Raw genomic sequence first — 14,783 nt, 5'->3', positions numbered from 1 at the left:
ATTAAAATTTTAACAATGCTAAAGGTTAACTACCCAACGAAAGAGGAAAAGATTCATGTCTACTTTCTTAAGCATGCTAAAAAAACAACAACAAAATAATGACAAAAACTCAAAAGTACACAATTCCCAAATGAGCACATAAACAACATCCATGAGAGTCGTAAAACAACCTTAGAGCATCACAAAGCTAAATTTGCAGAATACAAGAGAGCTACATCTACTCAAATGCACTTATGAAGAGAAGAAAATAAAGGCACAAGTTCAAAAAATGAGAGTGCCTACAGTACAAGTTGTTTGCATGGATCTCGATCTCCTTTGCCTTTGGAGTGTTCAATCCAACAAACATCACCAAATTTAGCAAGTGAAGTGACAACCTATTTCGAAACTTGTCTTTGATCTTGCTCATCTTTTAGAATCCTCTCCCACATGCAATTGATTGGTTAGGCAACTTATGTGAGTATGTGACTCAGAGTATTCTCACATAATTTAAAATACTTATTACTCAATACACAAATTTTCTCCTTTGCAAGTGCAGTCACCCATTACTTCTAGATGGGCATTTTTTGGGTTGCCATTCTTTTGACATTTGCTAGATTATTCTATATTTCTTTTTAAAGGGAATTAGCATATGTCAATTGACAATTCATTTTTCTTAGAGGCCTTCCTACGATGAGTTGGAGGCCATTGGATGGGTATCACCGCTGAGTGGCGGAGAGTGATTCAAGTCTTATATTTCTATTTCTACGAGTCCAAAGTCTTGAGTACTAATTTTATTACAAGGCAAGGTCTTGAAGAGTAATTTTATTGTTGTGAGGACTAATTTTATTACACGGCGAGGTCTTGACTCTTGGAGTCTTGAAGACACTTCACGCATCAGCGAGCCGCACTGAGCAAGACAGGGGTGTGGTTGTTGTGACTGCTGACAAGTGGACTCGGATCGGTTGCCGTGGAGGCAATGGCTGGTCGTGGAGGCTGTTCGGAGACGGCCGCCACCCCTTCAAGGTACTGAACCACCTGACTCATGCAGGGCCTACGAGCAGGGTGGTCCTGGATGCACCACAGTGCCACAAAAGTGGCTGTCCGGACCTGCTGCCACTCAATGGTCGTGAGCCCATCCATCTCTCTAGCCATGCCCTCGTCCAGGATGGACTTGAAATCTCCCTCCATGGCCGCGTCGAAAGCCAAAACTGGGAAGCACCAGTCCACGAAATTCCGGCGGCCGCTCATCAGCTCCAGCAGCACCATGCCGTAGCTGTACACGTCGAACTTGGTGCTCAGTTGGCTCTCTCCCCCGACCCAGAACTCCGGCGCCACGTAGCCCGGCGTCCCTTTGGCCAGTGTGACAACCTTGCTCGCGCCCTCCTTACTCATCAGCTTCGCCAGCCCAAAGTCTGCGATCTTTGGCCACATCCTCCCATCTAGCAGAATGTTCTGCGGCTTGATGTCGCAGTGCACTATGCGATGCCTGCACTCCTCGTGCAAGTAGCACAATCCCCTCGCTATCCCCACTGCTATTGTATACCTTTGCTTCCAATCTAGCACCTGCACAGTTCTGCCTCCCATCTTGAGCTGCCCCCCCTTGAAAAGCCACCTATCAAGGGATCCATTAACGACAAACTCGTACACCAAAATTTTACGGGATTTTTCGACGCAGAAGCCTCGCAGCCTCACTACGTTGACATGGTGGATGTTGCCTATGGTAGCCAATTCGTTCAAGAACTGCGTACTGCTGTGCCTCGAGTTTACCTCCAGAACTTTCACAGCGACCGTGAGTAGGCCGCTGGATTCGACCGTACCCTTATAAACCACGCCAAAACCTCCTTCTCCCAGCACACTGCTAAAAGAGGCCGTTGCAGACACCAGGGAAGTGTACGAGAATGAGACGGGCCGTTCGTCTACGCCGTTGAGATCCAGATCAGAGCTTATGCCGACTTCATTCATCTGCCGCGTCGACCTCTTGAAAAGAATGTACAGAAGGCAAGCTAAAAGTAACGCAAAGGCAAGTGAGGGAGCCACCACCAGCACGCTTACTTTGAAAGCCCTACTGCACAAACTTCCATGGCATCCTGCGTGCAGAAACAAGAGGTTCACGTCAGTGTCCGAAAAATTAAACACGGCTACAGCGTATTTTGGACATTAAATTTTTGGAAAAAACTTTTTTTTTAGTTGGAACAGCGGAATATATTAAAAGAAAATGATGTTACAAGGTCCCATGTGGAAGGTCCATGGGGAGACACAGTGACCTGGAGAAACCTTCAGAAAAAAAAGGGGGAACAAAACTGAAACATCTCATGGACAGTGAAACATCTCATGAACAGTTCGGCCAGCACTAAAACAAGTAAAAAGAAGTAACAGTTGGCGGCCAGCCCCTCTTCAATTTCGGGAGAGAGAATGGTTAAACCTATAGAGCAGATGATTAAGTGCACAAAACTTTGCATCATGACAACTTGCTGTACAACTTAAAACCTGAACACTGAGGCTCTAGGCCGTAGCCAGACAGCCCAGTAGAAGCAAGACTGCCTTTTCTTCAGACGAGAGGCTGAGAATTCCTCATGAGCAGAAGGTTGAGGCCATGAGGGCTTACGGAACCCCACAGAAGCTTTCTGAAGCCTGGACGTAGTACTCGGAATTCTGAAGTCTTCTTTGACATTCCAGCTGAAGCTCTTGACTCATAGCCTCCTTCGTTAGGCAATGCGAGGAGACATGGAATCTCTTCCATTTCCTCCAAGGTAGATCTTGCCACCGGTCCACCTCCATGGGAGCACCACTCGGCCGGAGTTGATGAATTAGCTTGAGTACACTGTCAAGAAAAATATAAAAGTGGTGATTAGTTTTGATACCATAAAGAGCTTCATTGCGTTGCTTCCAAACATGCCAAAGAAACAGAATTCTGACGGACTGCCATGTTAAAGGGTCGAGTGAGTGGCATTCGCCTAAGAGGACTTCTTTCCAGCTCAAAGGGATTTTCCTAATTTTCTTAAAAGCCTTGTTAAGAACATCTAAGAATTGTCTAGTGTCTGGGCAAGAGAAAAAGAGATGGGGGACCGTTTCAATCTTGGAATTACATCGGGGACAAAGACCGTTACCATGCCCAAACTTCAGGGCTTTCTCAAGGGTCCAGGTCGCTTTGTGCATGACCAGCCAGGCCAAAATGGCGTGTTTTCTTTCATTAGCGAAGGCCCAAATGAGCTTAAAGCGGAAGGCCCATTGATGTTGGTTCCAGGCCAAGGACCATCTCTTATTGAGCTTGAGAATCAGCTTACTTGCGTGCAAGTTGTTAGGTAGCTTGCCCAGGTTACTGGAGTAACCCCACCGGATGGCTTTCGAAAAGGTTACACAGTCACAACTCAACCCCGGGGGAATGGACAACTTAAGAGCATTACATCTCTGAATGACCAACTCAACTCCACTACTGGACAATATAAATTTATTGCAGATTTGGTCCCTGTTTAACATCCCAGTTGAGTCACATAAGTCGCCCCAAACCTTTATACCAGCTTTGAAACAAGAAAGACTGGTCTGGAGCTGATCATTGGAGATCGGAGACACAAGATGCCCAAACCACACAGAGTCAGCAGAATAGGCATATCTACCTCTCTTGGTAAAGGTTTGAAAAAAGAAGAGCTTTTTGTAATTCATCCACGACTCCCACATCCTACAGCACAGTTTACTACCTATAGGGGAGAGGTCGGCCTTAGAGAACAAAGCTTCATTGAGAGAGAAACCCTTCCAAGATCTTTTACCTTTGAGCCAAAATTTATTGATATCCCTTTTGAGTAAGTCAGCCCAAACATCCTTAGAAAAGATGGCCCTTTGCACCCATTTAGCTGCAAGCTTCTCAGCAAGCAGTCCGATGTTGATGATGCCAAGACCCCCTTGCTCTTTTTCCAAGCAACATGACTGAAAGGCTACTTTGCTGACTTTCTTACTTCCGAGAGATCCCCCCCAAAGATAGTTCCCCATGATAGAGTTAAGGGATTGGAGTTGGGTCTCAGAGGGTCTCCAACAGGCCAGGAAGTAAACAACCGAGGGGATAATGAAGTGATTGAGGACAAAGGCTCTTGACGCTACCCCTGTGTTGATGTGACTCCATTTCTTGACCTGATTCTTGAGTTTATCGAGCACATAGTCCCACCTTTGTTTGGAAGAGATGTTGAAGCCCATGGGGATTCCAAGAAGCCTGAAAACCACACCATCAGGGATACTCTTACAACCAGCGGCCAGGATCGAGGGAGGGGGCAACCCTTCCCCGACTCTGAAGCTGGTCTTGGAGTGATTTATTTGCGAGCCACTGGCAAGACAAAAGGTATCCAGGCAAGTCATAAAGTGAGCAGCAGTTTGCACTTCATTGCGGAGCAGCACATTCGTATCATCAGCAAAAAGTTGCAGGCATAAAGGATCAGTCCTGTTGGGGATCTCAATACCCTTGATATTGTTGTCAGTTATCTCCTTGTTAACCAGCCACCCCAGAGCATCCGCAACAATAGCAAAAAGGAGAGGGGACAGGGGACAACCTTGTCTTATAGATTTCCTCAGAGGGAAGGCACCAGTGAGGGACCCATTAACAGCCACCTTGGAAGACGCATTCCCAAGCAAGGTTTGGACATACTTTATGAATTTCCTATTGAGGCCAATATCATGAAGGGATTGGAAGAGGAACGACCAGTCTATTCTATCATAGGCTTTGTCAAAGTCTATTTTGAGGAAGATGTAGTTCTGGCCAGAGTTTTCAGCATGTTCCATACCCTCCCACAGACTAATGATCGCATCAAGAATATACCTTCCCTTTATAAAGCCCTTTTGCTCTTTGAGGATCCACTCGTCCATATAGGGGTTGATTCTGTTAGTCAGGATATGAGCAAACACTTTGTAAAGGGACGAGAGACATGTTATGGGTCTCCAATTACCAAGATCTTCTTTCTCATCCTTTTTGTGAATAAGCTTGATAATCCCCATGTTTGTCTTTTCAGCTAACCCTCCCTTCCTCATGGCTTCCCTCCAAATGTCAAGGATGTGGGGGGACAATTCGTCTTTGAAAACAAGAAAGAATTCGTTGGGGATCCCATCTTCACCCGGAGATTTACACTTTTTGAGATGGGAGATGGCCTCCTTGACCTCCTTTTCAGTGAAGGGGGAGTCTAGCTTAAGGGCTAAAGCGGGGTTCACTATCTTCTTCCTAATGCTGGCAATCTTGACCCTAGCGGCCGAAACTTCATGGGAAGGAGGAAGGGCAGTGGAGAACAAGTTATAAAAGTGGTCCTTTATAACCTGCGGTTGGAGTTTCAGCAATTTTGGGTACTGTAACAGCGTATTTTGGACATTAAATTTTTGGGAAAAACTTTCACAAGGTTGAAGTTTCAGCAATTTGTTAATTTTCAGGAAGTTCTAATGCTTGATGGACAAAACAGTTTTTTCGAACGCTGGTCCAAATGGTGATGCATTTTTTTCAAACCAATATCAACACATTTATGAAGCACAGGAACGCTGTAGAGCAGCAAGGCGGTAAAGAATGCCTATTATCAATTAGCAATTGCGGTTAACTAATTACCAGGATCACACACTGTGCTGGAGTTGTGATTGCCGGGGCAGAAGCACTGGAAATTGTTGTCGTCGTCGTAGCCGCACTCTCCGCTGCTACTCTCACACTTCATACACGCTGAGTCGGAAGGAGTCTGCATCTCGTTCCAGTAGAGTTGAACCGCTCCAGCGCGCCATTCTGTAACGGCGCGAGAAGTGTTGAGGGTAACGAAGAACTGAAAGTGCGTGCAGGCCAAGCTTTCCATCACATCCTGCAGGATGAGCTCCTTGTGTTGTGTTAATTGTAAGCAATTATTCATGGTTTCATCCGGGTCGCAATCCGACTGCAGATAAGAATTACATGCTGGGGTATTTGCTTCCACGCTGGCATTACTGAAGACAGACGAGGAGGTGTAATTACTGAAGACAGACGAGGAGGTGTTCTTATTGCAATTAAAGAGCAGGTAAATGTTATACATGGAGATTTGGAAGGTTGAGTTCGCAAAAGCTGCGAGATTGATAGAACTGGGAAGGTAGTCAGATCTGTTGCCGAGAGGAACAGGACGGCAAACTGGAACTTCCTCATTAACATTCTTTGTGTCGCAAGTGAGGTTTACGAACCTATGGTCTTCCCAAGTGAGGTTTACGTAGATGCCAAGCACAGCCGGAGGGCGGAAATTACTGTCAACACCAGCGGGAATGGCCTCATTGAATTGAGGCCAGTAAGCCTGCTCTGTGCTGCAGTTGGATAGGAGGAAGCTAGGGGAGGCGCCGCAATATGGAGCCGCGCCGAAAGGAAACGTGATGGTGTCAAGATTGGCGCAGATGGAGGGGGCGCAGGGAAGGTCGTTACCTGATTGCACGAGGAGAGAGTGAAAGCAGAAATGACAGAAGATCAGAACTAAGAGGAGATTCATAGCTTCACTAGCACTACTGGAGAGAAGAGAGAATACCGCGGAGAGAAGGGGAAGACGATGTGAGCGGTCGCGCTTACGTTTTAGAGATCGCGGAAAAGTCTATCCTTTCCCACTGCAAACATTTTTGGGGGAGAGAAGAGAGAATACGGCGTAGAGAAGGGGAATAAGCGGACGCAATTAGGACAATTCTTTCCTTTCCCACTGCAGACTTTCTCTTTTTTAAGTGCTAACTATATTAAAAGGAGATACACAATCCACAAAGAATGCCTAGAAGAAGACGGCCAAGTGGCCTTAGAGGAAATAGATCTGCTCTTCACACTTTTTTTGGGGTATGCTTTCTTGGGGAAAAGTTAGATTCATCTAACAGAACTTGTTCAATTTCACTATAAAGAAAAAGCTTGTTCAAAATTACAATTTCATATTCAATTCATGATGTAAAAGATTGATGTAAAGCTTGGTAAATTTAATTTCTAGAACCCTTCCTTCTATGACTTGGGCAAAGTCATTATTTGTACCTTTGAAGTTGGAGCCATAGTTTGCTCACATAACAAGTTCTGTATTATGTAAACCTAACTCTTCGTTTAGTCCACATAACATGTAGTTGAGCCACTCAAACTCTATGATCATATGCCTAGGATCAAGGATGACTTTGATGAGCCGAGTCACCCTTCAACATGATAGTTTCAATAGAAATAATACTTGTTTTTTCACAATTTACCTAATTTTTGGATTGTCACTCAAAATAAGTGGTTGTACTTTACAGCCAAAATGCCCAAAAAGGGGCATGAAGTCCGTTAAAAAGCAATTCTTGCCTCGGAAGCTTTTGGATTGATGAAACTCAATGCTACATATACCACTACAAATTGTCTAGTGTGATTGTACATTTACATTTTCCTTTTCTATAGTTAATAAAATTATTAACTTCTCCAAAAAAACCAGTATATATAAGTGGCCTAGACCTGCCTCTAAAACGGGTTGATTGTTGATGACTGGTGTAAAGCACTCTACACGTGTTGTTTGCATCTATGACACATGCACGTGTACATAGAACAAAAAACACACACATGAAACACAGACACACAAAACATACACATGTATATGTGTTCTATGCACATTTACATAGAAAACATGCACACACACATGCACGTTTACATAGAAAACATGCACGTGTGTCTGTGTTCTTTGCACGTTGTCGTGCCATGGCACATCTATGGTGTGAAACCATGCATATGAGACTATCAAATGCAAATCTAGATGCATGGGATTAAGTGCTATGACGAGTCATTATATGATGCCATGTACATATGTTCATATTGTAAATGAGGTTCAATAAGACGAGCTGAGGCTGAGTCAGGTCTCGGAGCTTTTGTATATGAGTGTGGTGTGAAATATGGAGCCTTATGCTTATGGTAAGCCTTGCAGTAGGGAACACCCTTCTCGAGATGTATGGAGATGTGAGAGCATGTATGATATGAGGAATGGTTTTAAAGAATACCCTTTGGAGGTATCGTGGAATGAGCAAAACAAGAAGAACTTTATTAAGATACTGCACACATTCAAAGCACACAATCAAAGTTCTTGTGTATCCTCATAGGCAGAATGATCCCTTCAATAATATCTTTATGCCCATGGATGGTGAACCTAGTGGCAGCTATGCTAGTGAGAGCTATTTCAAAATGACTCTTGTGAGTATGGTGGTGGTAATTCTGTTCACACTCAGACCTCATGGGTAAGTTAGAAACACTCAGTTATATATATGGTCTGTGTGGGTATGTAAATGATGGTATGAGTGGCTTGTCAAAGGGATATGATAATGATGTGAATGGCTACCCATGTGCATGATGTGTAGTAGCTTCTCAATGGTATCGATGAGCCAATTCAATGATTACCTCTTATGGGAGTGCAAGCATGATGCGTGCTTTAGTAGGCTCATGATATGAATATGATATTTGATGCTGCCTTGGTCCAAGCATATACATATGAGTAGATATATCATGTGTATAGAATGTTGTAAAGACGGCAGCTTGCGTGGCCATGACAAAAATAGAAGAGTAGCATGGGCGGTTGTAAAGAATCAAGTTGGGAACAAGAGCTTGAATATAAGCAAATGCAATGTCATAGTGGATAAATGCTGCAAAACTGGAGTTGATTTTTTTTAAAATACACGAGAAGGGGAGCTTGCGTGGCAGCAACAAAAAAAGACATACCCGAAAATAATGAAAAAAAAAAAGAGGGCGCTCTTGTTTTTCAAATGGGGAAATACGAAAATCTGGCTGCAAAAGGTGGTGGGGCGCCGATTTCCTTGCGGGAAAATGAGGAAAAACCAGAGAGCGAGGGGAAGCGCATTTATCAGAGTTCGGGGGGTGTGCAAAAAGGGGGAACCAGTGCGCCAACTAACCAGAGTGAATAAAATCAAGGAGGCCGTTACTGTTCATGGCATGTAGGAGTTAGAATTGAAGAGCAAAGTGAGTGTTATCCAGTGATGGGATTTTCAATATATACATGTTTTCTGCCCTTCGCGGCCTGCAGCGAAGCGTCATATAGGAGTTAACAAAAATCAAGTGAAATTCGCCTTGCTACTTTCAGATAAGTGATGGTTTAATTTTAATTTTATTTCACTATCCTACCTACCTACGATTTGAAAAATCGTAAAGTCTATAAACCTTTAAAGGTTTTGTAAATCAAGAAGAACTTGATATGAAGAGTTGTGATATTAATGCATCAAAATACGTGGAATCAAAGCATCAAAAATGCAGCAAGGATTCTGGAAAATTTGATTTTGTTTCTACCCAAGTGGATTTGGAATGCAAGTCATGGAATTTCTTAAAATCATGTGAGCATGTTATAGTTATGCCATATACCGTCTTTTGTTTGTGAGTTGTTGGAATTTAAAGGCAGGTTTTCAGGTGATAAAGAAACATCTTGGAATGATGGAATTGATGTTACTTGATGTATGGAATGTAAATGGTTACATGTATGTGGGAAATATTTGAAGATTATGTTATGCCTACATGTGATTTGTTTGAGGGATTTGGAAAGAGGAGCCAGTGAATCTATGCTTGGAAAGGGACATGCACTTGGTACACAATTCATGTGCAATCATCAGGCCGAATTCAAGGATGTATTGAGGTGAATTGACACATGTTTATGTCATTAAAAATGGATATGTCCCATGCTCTTTGGAGAATTATGTGCGTGAGTTTCCTTGTGGAGATTGGTACCTACTCTCACAGCTAGAAGTCTCGTACTTTCCCAGCGACACGACCCACGTCACGACAGCTCTTTGGTGAACCCGACGTGAAACTGCTGGGGTGAGAGTGTGGTGAAATATACAGGGAAGCTATGGCTGAGAATTCTGAGGTCAGGGGGTTCATTTTGACCCCGAAGTTATGCAGATGTTTCAGATGTTTACTATGTACATGCAACAGCAGCAAGCTGCTGAGAGGGGACAAATTTCCACGACCAAAGCACTGCAATCAATTGTGAAAAAGGTGGATCAATTTGATGGAAAGGATATCACAAAGTACCTGCGCAATTATATAAAAGAAATGGAGCTAAACAGGGTGACTGAGGAGGATATGGTTCGAAGCTTTGAGCTAGTATGTGTTCCTGAAATAAGAGAGCGCATAAGAGGATTGCAGACAGCACATGGTGGCAGAAATTGGGAGGAGTTTAAGCTTGCTTTAAAGGACGAATATTTCATGGAGGATTCCGAGCGAGTGACCAAACGAACTTTCTTGGAATGGGTCACAAAACCCAAAATGGGAATTTCTGCCACAGAATTGCTAAGAGAGTTTGAGAAGCGCTATGCCCAGCTGTCAAGGATAGAGCGCACAACTTTGGACAGAGAAAAAACAGAGCTCTTCTTACAAGCAGCTGGGAAAGATCTCCAAGAGAAACTGGAAATCCTCCTTGAGGATAAGGATACAGAGCAGGGACTAAAGAGTGATTGGAATGATGTTGAGGATGCGGTCACCATGCTAGCAAAGCGCCAACGAAGGAGGGATAAAATGGTGATGAGCTCGGCAACTCCTATAACTGCTGTTATCCCTGAGAATCTACCAAAACCAGCTGCTGCAATCCCAAAGGTAGAAGGGCCGATGGAAGAACTTATTAAGGGCATGCGGGACCTAAAATTGAAGATGTCCAGGATTGAAGAAAAGGGGCTACCATTAGGGCACGCTTCTATGCAAAGGCCTCAAAGCAAAGAAGGGTTTACATATAGATGCATATGGTGTGATGACCCAGAGCATGCAAAGAAAGATTGTGCTAGCTATAAAGAAACCCTTAAAAATCAACTTGTGTTTTTCAAAGATGGGAAAATCCACCTTACAGAGACTGGTCTTCCACTAAGTACAAACTTTGGGAAAGGAGGGATGAAAAAGCTGGTTGAGGATATGACTGCTAGTCATGCCATCTCTATGGTTGAGGCAGCAACCTATGGATTAAAGGCTGGTCGATCAAAGCAGGGATTGGAGAATGATGAAGATTATGAGAATGAAGATTTTTGGCCATCAACAATGGAATTAATTGCGTCAAAGAAGGTGTCTAAGCAAGCTTTGCATGAGGCAGGTGACTGTATACGTCTTGAGACTGGCTGGGAGGAGCCTGTGGATTCTTTATCTGTTCATGCCTACATTGCTAAATGCCAAAATAATGAGGCACAGGTAGAGGGAAAACGTAAAAGGGAAAATGAGGAAGGAGGGCCATCAAAAAGAGTTACACGTGGAAGTGAAAAGAAGGATCCTGGGCCATCACATATGCCTCCACCGCATAGCAGACCTCCACAGGAAGTATCAATGGAAGAAGTGCCAGCAAAAATGAAGCATGAGAAGTAGAAGGGTAAAGGGAAAAGTCCACTCTACAAGCTTCAATCTGATATTGAAGCTGCAAACAGATCTCAAAAAGGTGCTTGAAGAGAGGATTCTAAACAGCAGGGTGGAATTTACACTAGGGGAAGTCTTGGGGATTGCAAAGAAAGAATTTCATGATGAGATAATTGATATTATACGAAGGAAAAGGCAGTCCATAATTGAATCTATTCCATCACAAGGGGAGGCAAGCACTTCCAAGACTCATGGAGTACAGGTACAGCAAAAGGAAGAGAGAGAAAATGTGGTGGAATGTAATCACTCTGCTGATGGGGCATGACAAGTGCACTTTGTGGAAGAGGACGATGAAAAAGAAGTTCTTACAAAGAGTCATTACTCCAGGAGCCATTGGGCAAGAGCAACCACTGAAACCCTTGTCAAGATAGGTGATTTGGAAGAGCCATATGTTGCTCTAATTGATCATGGGTCTGAAATAAATCTTATGGCTAAAAATCTCTACAACAAATGTAAGTGGCCAATGGATGTAGATCATGGGTGGATGATTAAAGCAGCTAATAACTCATTTGGAGAGCTCTATGCAGCATGTCCAAATGTAAGGGTAACTATAGGGGATGTGAAAGATGATCAGAACTTCTTTGTTCAGGAGATGTCATCGTATCCCCTCATCCTTGGGCGACCCTACATTACAGCTGTAAGGATGGAAACAAAGGTTTTGGATAATGGCTCGGCATATGCAAGAATAAGGAGTAAAGATGGCAAGAAAGCTGTTCAGTTCTTGACAGTTTGCATTAACCATGAAAGGAATCGTGAGTCTCTTCGAGCACAGCCACTCCCAAAGATAAATAGAGAATTCATGAATTACAGGAAGATGAGGGATTTTGGCCAGGTGCCATTATAAAGCGGGATTCCAATGGTACAAGGGAAAATGAGTTCTCGCAGAACTCAATCAATGTAAATAACTTTTTAGCAAATTTTCGGGGATTCTCTAGCTATGGGTCATTGGTCTTTGTAAAAAGCAAGGATTTGAAGCGTGGCATGCGTAGACATGTACAAAATTAACAAAAAAGTCTTGAGCAGTGTGGTCTTTTGGAGAAGAATGAGTTTATTTCAGGGGTGCTTGATGAGGTGTCATTTGTAGATACTATGGATGTGCTTTTTGATATGGGAAGAGCATGCTTACAGGGTGGAAATGAGATGAAAGAGGTGTCATCTGTGGAGATGTATGATATAATCCGGGAATTTGAGGGGGTGGAATGTAAAAACATGAATTGCGAGATGGATGCTCATGTTGATACAAAGTACAAAACAGTTGCAAAGCAGGTGAAATCAGTTGCCTTGCCTTTGCCACCAAGAAGCAAGGAGAAGATAGATGAAGCTTCTATGCAACCAAATCTTAGAGATCCGAAGAAAATTGGGCATAAGTTTACACAGGAAACTCTAAAAGAGCTGAAGATTGGTGAGAAGGATTTTCTGTTGCCAGTTGAAAAGAAATGCTTTGAGGAAATGCTTGTGAAACATGGGAAAGCCTTTGCTTTTCAGCCGCATGAGATAGGCTGTGTTGATCCAAGTGTAACAGCACCAATGGTGATCTTTACTGTTCCGCATGTGCCCTGGAACCTGCGGGCGGCCAATTCCAGTACCAAAGGCTCTCTTGCCAAAGCTGATGGAATTACTAAAAGAAAAGATCAGGATGGGAATTTTGGAGCCATCATGCGCTCCATATTCCAACAGATGGTTTACTGTGCCAAAGAAAAATGGGACATTGCGCTTTATTCAAGACATGCAACCTGTAAACAAAGTCACAATCAGGAATGTGGGAGCAGGTCCGATTGTGGATGAGTTTGCAGAAGCATTTGCAGGGAAAGCTATATACTCTATGGGTGATCTGTATTCGGGATATGATCAGTTCCAGCTAGATATACAAAGCAGGGACTTGACCACAATGAGAACTCCTTTGGGATTAGTAAGGATGTGTACCTTACCACAGGGAGCCACCAACTCAGTGGCACATATGATGAATGGAATGGATAAAGTCTTACGAGACTTCATACCACAAATAACTATGCCATTTCTGGATGATGTGCCAATAAAAGGCTGTGATGAGAAAGACAAAGATGGGGATTTGGATTCAAAGGGGTGCCACAAGTTTGTGGCAAATCATATAAAGGATTGTGATATGATTCTATCCAGGCTTGAAGAAGTGAATCTTACTTTGTCTGGATTGAAATCAGTGTTTGGGGTTGGTGAAGTGCTAATAGTGGGACATCTTTGTAGTACTAATGGACGCCGACCTTGTCCAGCCAAGATAGATGCAATACAAAGAATGAAAGAGATATGCATTAATGTTACAGAGCTGAGGAGATTTCTTGGCGCATGTGTCTTTTATGTTATTTGGATCCCACATTATGCGCATGTAGCAGATCCTCTTTATCAACTCTTGAGGAAAAATAAAAAATTTTTGTGGAATGTAGCACATACTAAAGCTATGCGGAAGCTGAAATATCTGCTTCAATCATCACCTACTCTAAGGAAGGCAGATTATGAGTGTGGTAGGCCTGTGATTGTTACAGTTGACACTAGTCCTACTGGGATAGGATGGGCAGTAGGGCAAGATGATGAGGATGATCACAGGTATGTAATCAGATTTGGAGCAAAGGTATTAAGCTTTCGACAACGAAAGTATCCACCACAGATCAAGAGAGAGTTATGGGGAATAGTCACTGCTCTAAAATGTGAAAAAGAATATCTTATTGGGGCATCTGTACTTGTGGAAACTGATTGCTTGCCACTTCTTGGGATGATAGCAAGCTGTACCACTCCAGATATTGCTATGCTTAGGTGGATTGCCTATATCAAGTCACTAAATCCTGAGTTTGAGCATATTGCCGGAAAAGATAATCCAGTTGCAGATATGCTATCAAGAGCCAGGTATGAAGATGAAAAAGAGATGATTAGTGACATTGATGATGTGGGTACATACTACAAAGTTCTACACTACTGCATATGCAAAGGGGGACCATATTTGCCTATCAAATGCACTTGAGTCTTTTACTGAGGAAATGTATGAAGGAGATTGGTTGCTTATTGGTCAATACTTGAGTACTCTGACAAGACAGGAAAATTGGTCTGACTCAGAATTTAAGAGGATCCGCAGAAAAGCATATGGTTATTTTCTAAAGAATGGGTACCTCTGGAAGCATCCTAAGCAGAGGAATGCTATGCCACAGAGAGTCATATGTGATAAAGAGACTCAAGGGAAGCTTGTGAAAGAATTCCATGAGAGTCTTTGGGCTGGACATCGAAGTGTGTGGGCCATCTTTACCAAAATAAAGGAAAAATATTGGTGGAAAGGAATGTACAAGGATATTTTCCAATATGTGGAAACATGCATGGTATGTCAAATGTACTCAAATGTGCGACATCGTGATGGCCTGCAACCAACCTACCCACCTGCCATGCACTACAAATGGATAGTGGATCTAGTTACAATGCCTTTGGGAATTTGGCAGATGCGGTA

At 43.2% G+C, this 14,783-nt stretch overlaps 1 protein-coding gene across 1 annotated transcript; it reads right to left on the bottom strand.

Annotated features, from left to right (window-relative positions):
- Positions 1–873: 873 nt before the first annotated feature.
- LOC147610033 (rust resistance kinase Lr10-like) lies at positions 874–6,488 on the bottom strand. The gene is made up of 2 exons (XM_086787247.1): positions 5,549–6,488; positions 874–2,066 (listed from the first exon to the last, which is right to left on the bottom strand). The coding sequence occupies exons 1-2, from the start codon at positions 6,432–6,434 to the stop codon at positions 874–876; spliced, it is 2,079 nt and encodes a 692-aa protein (XP_086643373.1). The 5' UTR covers positions 6,435–6,488.
- Between the last annotated feature and the right edge of the window lie 8,295 nt (positions 6,489–14,783).

Source organism: Cibotium barometz, chromosome 50, assembly GCF_041138505.1.
Source record: "Cibotium barometz isolate CiBa-2024 chromosome 50, ASM4113850v1, whole genome shotgun sequence".
NCBI lineage: Eukaryota > Viridiplantae > Streptophyta > Polypodiopsida > Cyatheales > Cibotiaceae > Cibotium > Cibotium barometz.
This window is presented reverse-complemented; position numbering and strand designations above follow the sequence as displayed.

Coding starts and splice junctions, on each gene's coding strand:
- LOC147610033 (XM_086787247.1), bottom strand. CDS start 6,434: ATGAATCTCCTCTTAGTTCTGATCTTCTGTCATTTCTGCTTTCACTCT. Junction 2,067..5,548: donor CAGCACAGTGTGTGATCCTG/GTAATTAGTTAA, acceptor TTCTGCACGCAG/GATGCCATGGAAGTTTGTGC.